Consider the following 16,488-nt stretch of genomic DNA (forward strand, 5'->3'; position numbering starts at 1 on the left):
TTTTCCCTTTTTTTTTTTTTTTTTTTTTTTTTTGCAGTTGATGAGCCTTTTGTTTGTGCGTCTCGAGTTCTGGTGAGTTCATGATGGGACTTGGTCATCGCCAGCCCTCATTGTTGGATCGGCTACCAACAAAAGGGACATATCCACTATCCGTCCGGGATGACGGGCTCGGGCGAAGCGGCCAACTAACTGGGCAGCGCAAGCGGCGTTGCCCTACCGCCTGCGCAAGCGCCTTTTTTTTGGTCCTTGAACATGCATCGCGTCGTTGTTGGCAAGGTTGGCCTGGGGCTTGTTTGCGCCGTTGGCGGGCGTTGTTGCAGAATGGGTTGCATCTGGCGAGAGGCGAAGCGGGTCAGTTCAACTTTCTCCCCCTTTCTTAACCGAGTAGTAGTTAGTCGAGGGGGCGGCGCGTGCCATTGTCTTACTGGCGCCCAAAACCGTCGGTTCTTATGTCGAGGAGGGGGGGAAGGGGGTTCGCTGACCAAGGGCGAAGAAAATAGAAAAATTACAAAGAAAATAGGCGGACAGAAAGATGGGAAGAGAAGATGTCGATGCTGCCATCATCCGCGTGGATGGCTGCATCTCCGCGGCTGGCGGTTAGCCCGTTCAGGGGGACGCACATATAACTTGGCGAGGCTGCTGTTGTGCGACCCATCCCCAATGCAAGGCAGACGGCACAAGACGTGTTGTCATAGAATCACAGAATATACACCTAAAATTAGTACGTTTTTTTTCTTCTTCCGGAGTCTTCTTCATCAGCAAGGTAATGCAGCAGTGACGGCAAAGTTGAGCAAACTTTTCACTCTGCCCCGTGCGAGATGCAGACTTGTTTGCCTTACAGCGGCTCATCTGGCCAACTTGGAACCACGGGTGAGGCTACGAAACAAGCCAAGACGTCGCGGGGGCGATTCTGTGATTGCGCTGCTTGGAATAAGATGACGAGGGGAAGGAACAGGACAGGGTGACGGCAGAGAGGCGGCGGAATTGCTCCGTTGCGTCGGCGAGAGCGGCAAGTACAGGCAAGCACATGGACCAAGTACACTAGCTAGGACCAGATAGGAGACAAGAAGAAGCACAAACACAAGCAAGGCAGAGTATAAGCAAACTTGAGAGTTGATTCTATAAACAGTGCTTAGTAACGCTTTATACTCTGTCTTGTCCAGTATTCCTATTGCAATGGAGTCCTCACAATAGATCCTGCCGTCCCTACCCCCGTCTCCCTCCATCACTGCCCCTTCAACTCGAAAACTTCTGACTGGCCAATGGTAAAATCCTCCTCCGTTCCATTCACCACCTTCGTCCCGTCCGCCTCCTTCACCTCCTTCACGTCCGCCCACCGCTCCACGCCCTCCGGCCACCACATCATCGGCGGGTACACCAGCTCCCTGCCCACGTCCACCCTCTCCCACCCCATGCTCGCGTACGCCTTCATCCCCTCCGCCGTCGCCTCCAAGTACGCCGGCACGCCCACCTCCGCGCACCGCTCCATGCCCCAGCGCACGCACGCCGTCGCCGCGCCCTGCCTCCTCCACGTCGGGTCCACCGCCATGAACGTCAACAGCCCGTACGGCCGCCCCTTGACAAAGTCCTGCCGCGCGGCGACCACCGGCCCGAGCATCGCCTGCGCGCCGGCCCGCGCCGAGGCCGGCTCCACGTACTCGAGGCGGTTCGTGTACGGGTCGACGACCCATTCGGCAGCCGTGCGCACGCGGTCGTACACGGCCCACTCGGCCGTCGCGACGATGGTCTCGGCGCCGGTGGACGGGTCGGTGTGCACGCAGTGGATGGCGAAGGGCACGGAGGGGAAGGAGGCGAGATGCTCGGTGTGCGCGCGCCAGTGCACGGCGGCGGTGGCGGCCCACGAGGACGGCGTGTGCGGGCCGAAGAGAAGCGGCCCGATGGGGTCCGGCGAGAAGGAGGCGTTCATGATCTCGGCGCAGCGAAGCATGTCGGCCTCGCGGCTGGGACGGATGGAGAAGTTGGGATTGACCATTGTGTATGTGTGTGCTGTGTGTTTTGTGTGTGTGCCTTGGCTGTGTCTGCACAACGCTGCGAGTGTGGTGGTGTAATGTTCGTATCTGTACAGGTCCGTGATTCTGATTGGAGGTTCGGTCAGATCGGAACCGGGCGGCTTGCGGCGATGTGGTGGCTTGACAAGAAAAACTTCGGCGGCGGCAGGAAAAAGGGAAGTAAGAAAAGCAGGTAAGAAAAAAAGAAGGTAGTGAGGGGGCGGGGTCCTTTATTTTTAAAACAAGAAACACATCAGCCTTCCTTCCACCGCGGACATATAAGACATGCAGGCCAGTTCATAGTGAACTGATTTTCCCGCACTTGTGGAGTTGACATACAGTAGGTACCCAGCTTTGCCCTTTGCGACTCGCCGGTGCGGTGGAGGTGGCTTCCTTCATGGCTGTTTCCGAGCCTTTCTTTGCCACAGCATTGCACTCGCATGTAACTGATCATCTAAGTTATGGTTCTGGCGTTGTATCCTGAGCTGGCGAGGCTGCGCAGCTTCGTTACAAAACTTGGCAATTAGTAAGCTCAACCTGGCAGCCTCGCTTTTACGATTGGTAAGCTGTCATGGTTGTGTGGGTGAATAAATTCTGCTGTTAGCCTTACGAAAAGGCTGATACCTGCAGATTTAGCATGCAGGGTATGACGCTCATCCCGTGTCTCATCAGGCATGTCGACTACCTTGGTAGGCAGCTGACAACATACCACCTACATACCTACTTCGACATTTGCCCACACTCAAGCAACAAGAGACTGTAAACTTCACCCCACTGGTCACCAAACTACAGATTACGGTGACTCGACACCAATACAGCTCCCCGTCCGTCAGATAACTTGAGTTAGTCGACAATAGAATCACGGCGTGCAGGCCACTCACGACACACCGACGTATACAGAGAACCATTTTGTTCAGGATAATGTAGAGCAACTAGTGACAAAGGAAACAAAAGATAAGCTTCAGAAAGCAGCAGCAATCCATGTGAGATAATGTGACTTGATGGCAAATCCCTCCACCCCCCGAACGTACGCAAATCGCAACGCCAATTCGTGATTCGAAAGACTCAAGAAAATAATCAAGTGGCATGGTGTCGTCGTCGTGTCAAGCGCGCGCAAAAAGCAAACGTGGCCAAAAGAAGAGCCCTGTAAAAGACAACAAGACAAAGGAACCCGCCCCGCCCAGAGCGTGAGCAGCACGGCACGTCTTCTGATTTCAGTCCAACGCCCCGAAAAAAACATGCCCCCCAGGCAGAATGAAAACCGTTTCCAGGGGAAACAAAGGTTGCCAAGAAAAGACAAACAAACGCACAACATCATGTGAGCCGAATTCCACAAAGGAGCTTCTTGTAACATGGGTCATGTTCCCGTCCCAGAAAGCTGCTGATATTCAAGTCTTGCCGTAATCGAGTCGACGAAAACACAGACTTGCTGGTTTTAAAAGTTCTGTTTACTGACAAATGTCCGTGGTTAGCCCTGTCTCATCAACGTGTGCCAGCTTGTTACTCGGTTCCATTTACCTGGGGAGGGCCAGCAGGTCCAGGGGGGCCGGCAGGACCGGCAGGACCCTGACCGGGAGCAGGACCGCCAAAGTGCTGAGGACCATAAGGACCAGGACCACCGTGGCTAGGCATTCCCATGTAGTGAGGAGGAGGAGGGGCAGGGCGATAAGGGGTACCAACGCCAGAGTTGTTCTGCGAGCGGCCCCAGCTCAGGCGGACGCGCGAGTTGCCTATCGGGTAGCCTTGCATCTGGTTGATGGCCATTTCGGCCGCGTGACGGTGGACAAACTGGACGAAGCCGCAGCCCTTGCCAGGAGGAATCTTGACGTAGGTGATTTCACCGAATCCCTGGAAGAAGGACCGGAGCTCGTCCTCGGTGACGTAGCCCGACAGACCACCTACAAACACGGTTGTGTTGTTGGGATCGGTGAACTGATTCATCTGCGTCGCCGGGTTGTAGCCGCCGTAGGCAAAGCCCTGCATGCCGTTCCACATGGGCTGCTGAGGCATGCCGCCGCCCATCATGGGGCCGCCACCGTGGTGGCCGTGTCCGAAGCCGTGGTTGCCGCTTCACAAAAGTTAGTTTTTCAATGACACATGGCGATTTGGACAGCAATAGCCTACCGGTTCTTAGGAGTAGCAGTGGAGATGCGCATTGGTCGGTTGCCACAGTAGACACCCTGCATCTCGACCAGCGCGCGCTGCTGGTCGTTCTCATCAGAGAAACGGACAAAGCCGTAACCGCGGCTCTGGCCCGACATGGCATCCGTCATGATCTTAGCAGACTTGCAAGAAGGGAAGCGAGCTTGGAAGAGAGAAACCAAGACATATTCGTTGACCTCTGGGCCGAGGTCGCCGACGAAGATGCTATATTCGGGGCCGCGATCGTCTCTGTTGTACCGCATTAGTATCGTTTTCGAGAGGAATTTAGAAAAGAAATGTGAGGATGCATGTGGCAAACGGGACGTTCTGGGCCTGACTAATAACCATGCTGGAGCTGGCCAAAGTGAACGTTGATGTGATGAGACAACAGCTCAAAGTGGGGCGCGAGTGCAGCGTGACTGCGCGCTCACCGCAAACGTGAAACAATTGAATGCCATTGAGCGTGGGTGATAGTACAAATGATGCGATTCGAGGGGATTGAGCGCGGCCGAGGCACTGGGGACAAATTGGGAGGGACTGTACATACCTGCGGTCAACCAAACCGCCGCCGGAAGCCCAGTTAAGCTTGAACTGGCGGGAGCTGTTAGGGACAGGGTTGCCATTCAGGCCAAGGGCCTTGGTGGCTGCGTCGGCGGTCTGGAACTCCACGAAGCAGTATCCGGCATTACTGATTTGTTAGCACTGGTTGGCAGGCGGAGAGCGGGTCAAAGAAAGGAGCGTACCCAGAGTTCTTGTCGCGGATGACCTTGACGTTGACGGTCTCGCCAGCAGCCGAGAGGAAGACACCCTTGATGAAGTTCTCGTCCATCCAGGGCTCGAGTTCACCCATCCACAAGGTAGTCTTGGCCTGATCCTGAGAAGAGCCGGTGGGAGGAGGGGCAGACATGTCGCCAGAAGGGGGAGTGCCGTTCGCGAAAGCCATCTGACCGTTGGAGGGGCCTCCGTTGGCAGAAGCAGCGCGGAAAGAAGGGTCAAGCTCCATGGTAATCTGGCGGGTCAGCATGGTCCAGGTATTGGATCCAAAGTACACACTGGTCAAGAAAGAAATGTCGAGAATCAAAAGTGCCGAGTGAGCGAGCGATCTGACGCGAGTTAGCGGTATTGCTGGAGGCAGTGAGCAAACGCGGTCGTACAAGAAAATAGTTGCCGAGAATGCTGAACTAGATGCAGATTGGTCGACAAAGTTGGCTAGAATTGTACACGCGGAGGGTCGTAAACTCTTGAGGCGAGAAACAAATCGTAATGTGCGTAGGGATCGAGGGAGCTGGTATCCGGACCGAAAAGCCGCGACACTGACAAGATGGTCGTACAGAGAATTCTGGCAAAGAAACCGCGACGCCGAGTGAAAAGAAGCAAGCAAATTGCTCTTCAAGACACGGAAGTAGGGAGAGAATGACAGAAGCAGGTTCCGACAAAGAGTCCCAAAAATGCAGACGTAAGTTCTACCGAAAATTCGCAACGAACGTGGTAAAACAGTTGGACGATGACGAAATGACGAGAACCTATAAAAAAGTGTGATTAGTACCGAAGAGTAGCGACAGTGGCCTGCATTTGCTTTGTTTGTGGTTCGTTTGCTGGTAGGAGCCTGGGTCCGTGATCCATCACGGCTGACGGGAACGCTGGAAGACGCGGGTCCAAGGGGGTTTGGCGATGGAGCCGCGGCTGTTCCTGCAGCAGCACCATCGAGAAGCGGAAAAAAGAGGAGCTGGCATTCGTTGGCAGAAAGTGACAAAAATTGGTGTGTTGGCTCCTTTGGCGAGCTCCACGGTTGTACGCGGCGACCCCTTGCATCCAACGCGGCCGGAGGCGGATGGATGAAAGCGGCAAATAGCTTTGCGACACGGACAATTTCGGGACTAATGCGCCATTGAGTGCGGCCAACGCGTGTGTAGGAGCAGAAGCGGCAAAGCCAACAGGCAACAAAGCTTGGTGGCAGCTGGCGAGCTGGAACCCAAAGTTTTGCAATTGTTATTTGGCAGCCGGGGGTAGAGGTCGGGCACGGCCACGTCATCCGGCCAGCCAGTCATCAGCCAGGGAGCTCGGGCGCAGGATAAGCATCGGGTACCGGTCGAAAGTCATCAAATGCATCAATTGCTGTGGTGGGATGGCATCGTCGAGGACCATTTTTGATGTCGCAGGCGCTAAGCGAAGTCTTTTTTTTACGCGACGTGTCGATGATATCGCGATTCGTTGAGGGGTAGGTCGGTAGAGTTTTCGAGGCGGCGCGCCAGGGAGCCACCAAGCGCACACCAGCAAAACAGAAAGGCCGCGAAGGCCGAAAAGCCCGAATGACAGAAATTGGGTTCATGTAGTAAACTTACTTTTAAGCGCCCGCAAAACAACCGTAAATCTCTTGACAATATCCGAAACACGCACAAGGGAAAACTCGCAGTAGCCTTGACGGAAGGGGAGGGGAAGGAAAAGATGTGGAAGGAAAGAGAAGGAAGGTTGCGCGAGGCAGCGAGCGAGGGAGGCAAGGGAATTATTAGTGAGGAAACTTTTTCGTGGTGCAGGCCTGCAGTGGTCTAGCGGGAGTAGCTGCTGGAAGGCAGTGAGGGGGGCGAGAGGAGGACCAGGCGTAGCGGAGAAGTTGGTGGTGTGAAGCTAGACCGCGTTGAGAAATGGGTTAGTGGGACAAAGAGAAGAAGAATAAAAAGAGAGGCTTATGCTGGGTCAAGTGGAGGAGAAAATCAAGCAAGCAGGAAATGGGCAGAGAAACTATTCGAGCGCGACGTATTTGTTGTTATTTGTATGAGGGCAAGGGAACAACAAAGGCAGCCATCGCGGTCCAAAGTGGCTGACAGTGGCTCAGCCTGGCTCACAGACATCACTGGCCAGTGAAACAACAGGCAAGCCTTGACAGGCCACGGTAACTCCAGTGGCTCGCAGTGGCGCTCATAGTGGTTGACAGTGCTGAAATAGCACTGCAGCCCCATCAGAACCCACTGTTGCACCAGCCACTCATGTGCTGACTTCGTCTGGCGCTGGCAGGGCGTAAAACCAGGCGTTGGGTTGGGAGGCTTCTTACCTCGTTCAAATAATACCCACAAGGATCGACCGGGGCAGCGCTGTTGCTTTTCTTGCTCAGTTTCGGCCAAGATGCTTGGGTTCGCTCGTTTGTCTGTTCGTGTTAGAAAATGTGTGCAGGTGTCAGACAGAGTACAGCGTCCACGTCCAAGACAGAAGACGCCTTTGTAAACGCCTTTGCTAGAACCGGCCGATTCTCTCACTTATTACTCACTGGGTTCCGCAGGTACGGTACGATACGGCAGTACGGATACGTAAAGAATCCTGCAATGCTGGCTGCACGACAGAGCAGCGTGTGGAGCGGGCTTGTGCGCGGTGACGGCCAGCAGGGTGCTTGGTGCCTGGTGGGCGGACGGATGTGAAGCAGCGCAACGCAATGCACGGATGCAATAGAGCAAATAAGTGCGAGTAGGCACGCAATAGACGACGGGGCAAATTGTAGCAATTGAAGCAGAATGGAAGAACTCAATCAAGCAAATTCACGATGCAAGAGCAGGAAACGGACGATGAGGGGACAAGGAACCGGCGGACCAGAAGCGGGCAGCCGAGAGCGCACGCCCGAGGCCACACAGATCAATTGGATGTACCTGATGCGAGCCGTGTGAGCCGTGTGAAATACAGTGCGTACAGACATATCGCGGGCAGACAAGGCAAACCAGTTGACTGATGCTTGCCGTGGCACAAGTGACTGCAACCACCACGGACCAGATATAGTGTGGTGTGAGCCCCATCGGTATCGACTAGTCAAGCCATCCAGACTCGGCGAGTAGCACCAGCATTCTGGACCTTCACCTAATAAACATGCTGATCAGTGCCGTCAGAGGCCTGAAGCAACTTTCAACAGTTCTTGCTTATTAGCAATGGTTCTGTCAGTATCTCATCCTTGACCGGGAATGGCTTAGCGGGTCATGACCCATATTGGACAACGCAAAACAGTACAAGTAACTGGTCAACTGGCAGATAACAACTCAGTTTACGAATAGTTAAATCGTACCGTAAATGCTTTTTCCTGCTGACGCCTCCGTTTGCAGTTCCTGGCATCATCCGTCATCATGCACATATGCATGCCCGTATCAACCCAAGCCACATTTGATAAACATCCAGCCAATCTCTAGCTCTTGTTGCCTTCCCGCCCAGGAGCCAATGATGACTCTGAAACACAAGTCAGGATTGTATCGCTGCATACCTACAAACAAGCCAGCTCAAGCACGCTCTGTGCTCGGGCCTGACAACATCATCGCCCGCAGGTAAAAATACGCCAGTTCAAAATTCCCTGTAAACAGCCATAAATAGCTCTTCTAAATTCACGTACCCAGAAAGGACGCAAAGTCTCCCACATGCGTGGCTGCTCGGCATAATTCGTGTTTCCAGTGGATCAGCCACCCCACCAGCCACCGACCAGCCCAGCCACAAGCCGGGTTACTTTTCACCGGCCCTCGCTTTTCTATCCACTCATCAATCTCCCTCCTCCCGTCGCTTCTTTAACATCTCGCTACCTACGCCACCACATTGAATGTTAGCAGCTTAATTCTTCCAGCAGCCTCCCTCACCTGCGCAATAAGGTGACGCTCTGCATCTGCACGCCACCAGGCACCAACTGGTGCATGGACTTGTTTCCTGCCTGCTTTCACCCACCAGTATCATGCAACCAACCCCAACAAAGCAAGCACTCCAAATGGCTCCAGCCAAGTCGTCCCGTCGTCCTTAAAGTTAGAGTTTGCACCAACCATGGCCTGAGAGCTTTCCATGGTTACTCTTACAAACACCCATCCATCCATGGCTTTTGCAGCACCTCCAGCCTCGGTGCCTAATCGGCCACAGTCTCGGTTATTGCTCACATTCCTGGTGGCTAATAATGGCACAACTTGTCCGCACGAGTTACCGCGCGTTCCACCTCGCAGCGAACCTTGCCAAATCTACCACGGTAGCCTTCATCACCACGGCCAATCCCGAGACATACACGTCTCTGGTCTTGCATTCCTGGCCTCTCTCCAGGCGCCATTCTTGCTTTTTGCTACCTCCTTGCAGTATACAAATTAAACTTCCTAAGCTGGGAAGTTCGAATCTGATAGGATGGTGAATGGCTCCATCGCCCTCATTACACCACCGACAATTAAACTTAAATCGCTTCCAAGCACCGAGACAGCCGATCTCTTCTAGTTTTCCATGCTCCAGCTGCACAAGCATTGTGCCACTGGGCTTGATAGCCTGCGTCCTTGTTACTGTTTTTTACTGTTGTGCCTAGGCAGAGACCTCAGCTGGGGCAGTCAGCTTCTTTACAGCTTCTTCACAGCTTCTTCACGTGCCTCTCTCCGCCGCACCGTTCTCCAACTCTCAACGCTGGTTTTGGCACAGTATACCAGGACTAGTTACCCGAATAGCAACTACCTGTATTCGCACAGGGCTCAGCCTGATTCGCAAGAGTCTTGCAACCCCTCATTCGGTGTGAGGTGCCGCACCCCTTGCAAAGCCCCTCATCAGCTCGTCCAACTACGCCGACAAGTAAAATCGCTCTCCAGGAGGCTGTGAATGTGGAGGACATATTATTAGTTAGTCTGACACCAAAATAGCGCTTCTGTTCCCCCGACTTGACTTGACTAGCTTTACCTGTATCGACCCTCTAGTCCGGAGCTGCAAGAATTTCCCTTATTCTGCTGCACCGTGTTTTCAGCTACAGGCAGCTTTACTTTCATACCGATGAATTCGCCCTCAACTGTCAGCATAGTATAGCGGCTGCTGGAAACGCGCTCGTATAGAGGCCCCCAAGCTTGCCCCCAAGCTTTTCATCTTGCATATTCGGTGCGGTGGGGTGTCGAGCTTTCCTGATGGTACCTGCTCAGGAGTTCATTGGCTCTTCGAGATCTAACTATCTCAAACTGACGTGCTATACCAAATGGGGTGCGAACTCTTTGTTGCCACAATCTGCTCATGCCAGCTAACGAAGGAGCCCGGGCTGCTAGTAACCATGGCCACAGCTAAAAAGCATGAATCTTGGCATCTTTGCGAACTCGACAGTCACAGTGGTCTGTAAGAAGGCGCAGATGGGAAGCTAATAAGCCTTCCGGTTCACTGCAAGGCAGATGATGCCATTTTTGGTTATGGGCCAAGAGCTTCGAACCGCAAATTCCGAGAAACCGCATAGCTCGGCCACCTACGTCTGAGCCTTTGGCAACAACTCTTCCGATCATTCTGTGTGAGACGAATGCCGCCATCGGTGCTGTATAGATGAACCAGCAGCAATTCTTAACTCATTTAAAAGAAAACGGTGTTCCCACAGAGTTAATCAATTAATCATTGCTGTGCACATTGCTGCGTAGTAACAACCCCGGCCTTGCGATCCTGAGCCTGCTTAGTCAGGAATTCCATGTCGTAAACGTTGTCGCCTGGCAGGCCGCAGCGGTCTACATCATCCAGAGGTCGGGTTACTTGCGGCATCTCAAGCATTTGTAACGTAAAAAGGTACTTGCGCAACCTATTTTTTTCATCTACAATCTCTCAAGTGCGTATCATGTTGTACGAATCGCCGCACGATTCTGTTTAAAATTGGCTTCCAGTTCACCTCCACGCAAACAGCAGCCATACCAGGATCGTGATGGCTGAGCCGTCGCCGGAGCAAAAGGAGCTACGACTGGTCGAGAGTGTCGAGTTCAAAATATTAAACGTCGCCAACAAGGAGCAGAAGCTTCACGAGCTGCTACAACGCTTCCTAGCGCCATTGATATTAAAAGCCGCCAGCGACCATGCCAGTGTCCGGGCAAAGGTATGACGGTTTCGCCATACTATAAGCACAAACGGTTAACATAGCGCAAGGTTATTAAAACATTGGCACTTCTGAAAACCTTCATTCAGCCACCGCAGTATGTACTCGCGTCGATGTGACTGGAGAATGCATTTGCTTACCCCTTCACAGAGTTGTCTTGCCCGTCAAGGCACTTCTGCAACAGTACAGAACAACTGACTCCGCCGTTATCAAGCAGCTGGATCTCCCATTTATCTTGCACAGTCTTGACAGAACTGATGTGGAAGATCGGCGTCATCTCCTACCCATCGCGCTCAAGGGCCTCGCGGCGGACGAGAATCAGCCCCGAGCAGCAACCATTCTCAATATCATCCTCCGGCTGATCTTGGATGTGAGAATACCACCACGCGGCAGCAAAGACGATGAAGCTTTCAGAAACGCGCTCGGTCTTGACGATCCGGCTGACGCAAAGTATTTGGCTTATTTGCTCGGCGTCTTTCTGCGCCTGCGGGCGGCCTCGGGCTCCCAGACGCTGGCCCAATCCAACCCAACGCTTTCAAGCACCGAGCTGGCTCTATTTCCGCCTGAAAGCCCAGACACGGAAAATCTGTTTCGTCGCATAACTGAGCTCCGGGTCAAGGTCGTCACTCTTCTCGCGAGCGCTGCCTTTACGGATGAAGAAAAATTCCTGCCGGCCCTATACTCTGCTGGTAGCTTTGACGGTAGAGTGGCTTCCACCGGCGAGGAGATCATCAAGAGGAGCTCGGTGTCCTTGGAGGACAGGCAGCTCGTTGAGCGGCTGTTTTCCGCCCATGCCCTACTCCCTGCCGCCAATCGCACGCGAATCCTCGGCATGCTGTCCAAGTCGGCCATTTCAACGACCATGACGGATGGTATCATGAGAGTCGTGACCCTCGACTTCCTGCCTCCAGAAGAGGGATCACCACCAAACGCATTGCAGCCATCCAGCACCCTCGAGCGAACCAAACTTCACAAGGCTTTATTCCAATACTTGTCTTGGGTCGCCCAGATTGGCCCGTCTAAACCTGGCTTCACCATTGGGCCACAGCTGATTCAAAAGATGCGAGAATATGTTGAAAGCCAGGGATGGCCCGTTGCCTCGTCTCGTACCACTGATGACATCAACCTACGGTCGCGTGCCTATGAAACAATCGGCCTGCTGGCACGCAGCGCGGACATGCCAACCGATGACAAGCTTGACCTTGCTGCCTGGCTCTTTCGTACCTTGTCAGAGGACTCAACAAATGATGCCATTGTCAACATTGATGGCGCTCTTTCCAGCCTGACTGCGAATATTGACCCCAGCACTACGGCCGATAACTCGATGCTCAGGACTATGCTTCTCACCTATATGTCGCTCCCTCTCGAGCCACCAGTCGTTCGCAGCACACGGCATGCCGTGGTCAAATGGGCAAATCAATGCCTTCCCTTCTCCGATATACACGCCAGATGGATCGATATCCTGGCAGTTGCAGGCCAATACGGCGAGCGAAATGATGTTATTGAGCAGGGACACAAGGGTCTTGACCCTTGGACGTATTTTGCTCACAGCCAGGTCAATGCGAAAATGCCTAGCTGGAGACATATGATGGTTGCATATTTCGATACACTTATCGAGCCAGCGCCTGCGCCCGTCAAAGAATCCGTCGATGGGCTGCCGATCTTACCAGCCCGTCCGGTATTTCAAAACTTCCACGGTTCGCGAGTTCCTGCCTTCCCGGTCGCTTTGAAGTATTGCAAGAACCTCATGTTTCTTTCGGCACTGGACGATTTTGCCGTCCAGCCGGACTGGATGCAAGCTTTGAATGCCCAGCTGAAGAACGACATCATGACTCAAAATCAAGTCCGCGCCTATTTGCAAAAGGTCGAGCCAAAAGACCTCGTCTTCTATCTCCAGACATGCCTCGACGGCGCGTTTGCCGAAGACTCCCCCATCGTGGAGGACTGCATACGTTGCTTTGTTGAAGTGGCGTCGCTCGCCCAGGCCGAGACTATCGGTCAGCTCACGGGGCAGACGATGAGTTTACTTCCTCTGATTAAGTCGAACAATCGAGAAGTTAGGACACTGGCGGCTAAGGCCACTGGCATACTGGCCGCTCACCCCGTGAACGGTGCTGACGCCGTCTCCAACTTCTGCATCACGTTGCACAGCTTCTTTGACAATGCGCAGAAAAAAGCAGGCCCTGACCTAAACGCTGCAGAGGGTGCGTTGATGGCCTTTGGTCACCTGCAGTCCCGCTGCGTCTATTATGACCGTGAGCTTCCGGAAACAACATATCCTTTGTGCTATCTGGCAGATGAGTCCACACCGGCTTCACTGTTCGAGGCCGCTCTCGATGCGTTTGCGCAGCTGTGGTCTGCTAAACTGTCTGTGCCTTTGCCGACGGGGGATCATAGCTTAGAGATCATTATCAAAAGGCTATCAGCACAAGCTAAGAAGGGCAATGAGCGTGCCATTGCCGGTTTGGGTCGCCTAGCCTCTGCCATCGACGCTAACCAGACAGAAAATACAAGCGTTGTGACTTCAGAATGGGAACAGGGCACGTTGGGTGCTATTCTTAAGGGCCTATTTGCTCTTCATGAACTGAAGCAGGTTGAGATTCACTTCACTGTGGGAGAAGCCATTACGGCGGCCGTTGGTAGATGGGACTCGGACCAGATCAAGTTGGGGATGGATGTCGAGTGCCATGGTCATCAATTCCAACGGAAAGCTTTGGGTTCCGTTATCGCTGCAGTTCTTATGAAGCTTTTCGCAGACTGCAAAGGCACCAAACCTTCTCTGCTCAAAGCGTCCGGTATCTGGCTGTTCTGCATTGTTCAGTACTGCTCCCATGTCGAGCAGGTGCAGTCTCGGCTGCGAGAAACTCAAAGCGCCTTCATGCGATTACTGAATGCGCGCGACGAGCTTGTGCAGGAGACAGCTTCCCGCGGCTTGTCTCTCGTCTATGAGAGAGGTGATGCTGATCTCAAGTCTGCGCTGGTTAAGGACCTCGTGGCGGCTTTTACGGGCTCTGGCACACAGCTCAAGGTGGAAGAGGATACGGAGCTGTTTGAGCCTGGCGCTCTGCCCACCGGTGAAGGCAACTCTGTTACGTCATACAAGGATATCGTCAACCTCGCAAATGAAGTTGGCGACCAGCGCCTGGTGTACAAGTTCATGTCCCTTGCTGCCAACGCCGCAACCTGGTCTACACGCTCCGCTTTTGGCCGCTTTGGTCTGAGCAACATCTTGTCAGAGTCTGAAGTTGACCCAAAGCTGTATCCAAAGCTCTACAGATACAGGTTCGATCCGAATTCTAATGTCCAAAGGTCCATGGACGATATTTGGAAGTCTCTTATCAAGGACTCGAACGCGACCATTGACCAGCATTTCGAAGCCATCATGGAAGACCTACTGAAGAGCATCCTTGGTCGCGAGTGGCGGATGCGTGAAGCCAGCTGCGCCGCTATCGCCGAACTCGTCCACGGCCGCCCATTCGTGCAGTACGAGAAGTATTATCGGGACATTTGGACCGCTGCGCTCAAAGTCCTCGATGACGTCAAGGGCAGTGTGCGTGAGGCGGCACTCAAGCTCTGCATGGGGTTGTCCAACGGTCTTGTACGCCAATTGGAAGAGAGCAACCACAGTGTCGCTGCCAAGGCAATGATGGGAGAGGCGCTTCCCTTCTTGCTGTCCGAAAAGGGTATCGAGAATTCCGTGCAAGAGGTGCAAATCTTTGCGACGATTACCGTCATGAAGATTTGCAAGCATGGCGGCGTGTCTCTGCGCCCATTCATCCCGGAGATTGTCTCCCACATGCTGGGTTTGTTGAGTACAATCGAGCCGCAGCAGATCAATTACCACTACCAGCGCGCCGGTGAAGAAAGCCGCGATCAGATTGACAAGTTGCGCTCGCAAATGGTCAACCAGTCGCCTATTTCCGAGGCCATCGAGAACAGTCTGCGGTTTGTTGATGCTGATGTCATGCTACAGCTGGCCCCAAGGCTGGAGGCGACGATCAAGACCGCCATCGGTATGCCGACCAAGATTGGGTGCAGTCGCGTGCTGACGACACTGTTTACGCGACACACCAGCGACATCAAGCCGTTGTCGAGCAAGTTCCTGAAACTACTCGAAAAGCAAACCCTGGATAAGAATGACGAGGTCAGCCAAGCATACGCCAGAGCGGCCGCTTACATCATGAGGGCGGTGGAGGACGCTGATCGCCAGCGCTTCTGCAGTGGTCTGGTAGAGCTGTACTTTAATGGCGAGGACGAAAGTCGCCGCCAAAAAGTATCCGACGTCGTTGTATCGCTGGCCAAGATTTCACCTGATCACTTCTCCAGCCAAGAAGCGGACCTGCTGCCTTTTGCCTATCTCGGATCTCACGATACGGACGAGTACGCGAGCAAGGTTTTCAAGGAGGTCTGGAGCCAACACGCTGGCAGCAGCCGCACCGTCATGCGGTACGTGCCCGAGATTGTCGCGCTAGTCGAGCGCTGCCTCGCAACGACGCAATGGGCGCTCCGGCACACCGGCGCCTTTACAATCGCGGCCGCGATCTCCGATGTTGCGAGCGCCACCGAAATGACAGGGGGCATCGGCGAGCCCAACTGCAAGGCTCTCTGGCCGTCCTTCGACAAGGCGCTGGCCCTTAAGACATTCCCCGGCAAGGAGAAGGTGCTCTCGTCGTTTCCAAAGTTTGTCAAGAGCAGTCAGGCATTCTGGAAGGGCAACGAGCAAGTCTCGGCGCAAATGAAAAAGATTTCGATCCGCGAAGCGAAGCGCAACAACGACGAGTACCGCCCGCACGCGTTTCACAGTCTCTGGGAGTTTGCGCAAGCGAGAAGCGATCTGGATCTCCTGAGCGAAATCGCGGACATTGTGACGCCGTATTTGGACACGCTGACGGACGAGGACAAGATGGAGGTGGATTCCAAGGAGGACAAGGGCGCGGACACGGCGCGCAACGGCTTCGAGGCCATTGCGCGCGGCTACACGCGCTCGCCGTCGCGGGACGTGGCGGCCGTCGCTGCAGCCGTGCTCAAGACGCTGCAGCCGTACCTGGCGCACGACAAGTTCGGCGCCATCAAGCGCGAGGTCTGGTACAAGTGCGTCGCGGACATGATGGCGGAAGCGACCGCGGACCTCAAGACCGGCGCCACAACGGACGCGGACGGCGGCGCGGCTACTACACTGACAGAGTACTTGGATAGCCTGGACCTGGAAAGGGTGGAGACGGGGACGCACCCGCAGCGCAACCAGCGCATCGAGGCCGTGGCGGCGGCACTCAAGGCTCGTGAGGCGGGCGTGTTCGGGGCGGGGGCGGGAGCGGCAGAGGGAAAGAAGCTGAGGGAGATGGTGGAACGGGCGGTGCAGGAGGAGAGGGCGATGGATCTGCAGCGGGCGTGGAGGAAGATCTTGGAGGAGCTAGCTTAGGTGTGAATGTCGATACAACTACTACATCACTGGCATTAAATCATGATCTTGATCACTATTGTTGCTATTCATACTCTAACAGACAGCAGTAGGGTCAGGCGGTTTAGCTG

At 54.2% G+C, this 16,488-nt stretch overlaps 3 protein-coding genes across 3 annotated transcripts; 1 reads left to right on the plus strand and 2 right to left on the minus strand.

The window, feature by feature from the left end:
• Positions 1-1,225: 1,225 nt before the first annotated feature.
• Positions 1,226-1,993, minus strand: ISF_07826 (Acyl-CoA N-acyltransferase; the record flags this gene model as incomplete). The annotated part of the gene is made up of 1 exon (XM_018851429.1): positions 1,226-1,993. One exon carries the CDS (start codon positions 1,991-1,993, stop codon positions 1,226-1,228), a length of 768 nt encoding a protein of 255 aa, XP_018701445.1.
• A 1,516-nt stretch (positions 1,994-3,509) lies between these two features.
• ISF_07827 (mRNA binding post-transcriptional regulator) lies at positions 3,510-5,175 on the minus strand (the record flags this gene model as incomplete). The annotated part of the gene is made up of 4 exons (XM_018851430.1): positions 3,510-4,077; positions 4,134-4,400; positions 4,699-4,839; positions 4,895-5,175. The coding sequence occupies 4 exons, from the start codon at positions 5,173-5,175 to the stop codon at positions 3,510-3,512; spliced, it is 1,257 nt and encodes a 418-aa protein (XP_018701446.1).
• A 5,616-nt stretch (positions 5,176-10,791) lies between these two features.
• On the plus strand, positions 10,792-16,378 carry ISF_07828 (proteasome component; the record flags this gene model as incomplete). Its single annotated transcript, XM_018851431.1, has 3 exons — positions 10,792-10,959; positions 11,004-11,056; positions 11,110-16,378. The coding sequence occupies 3 exons, from the start codon at positions 10,792-10,794 to the stop codon at positions 16,376-16,378; spliced, it is 5,490 nt and encodes a 1,829-aa protein (XP_018701447.1).
• Between the last annotated feature and the right edge of the window lie 110 nt (positions 16,379-16,488).

The sequence above is a fragment of the Cordyceps fumosorosea genome, assembly GCF_001636725.1.
Source record: "Cordyceps fumosorosea ARSEF 2679 chromosome Unknown scaffold_24, whole genome shotgun sequence".
Classification (NCBI taxonomy): Eukaryota; Fungi; Ascomycota; class Sordariomycetes; order Hypocreales; family Cordycipitaceae; genus Cordyceps; species Cordyceps fumosorosea.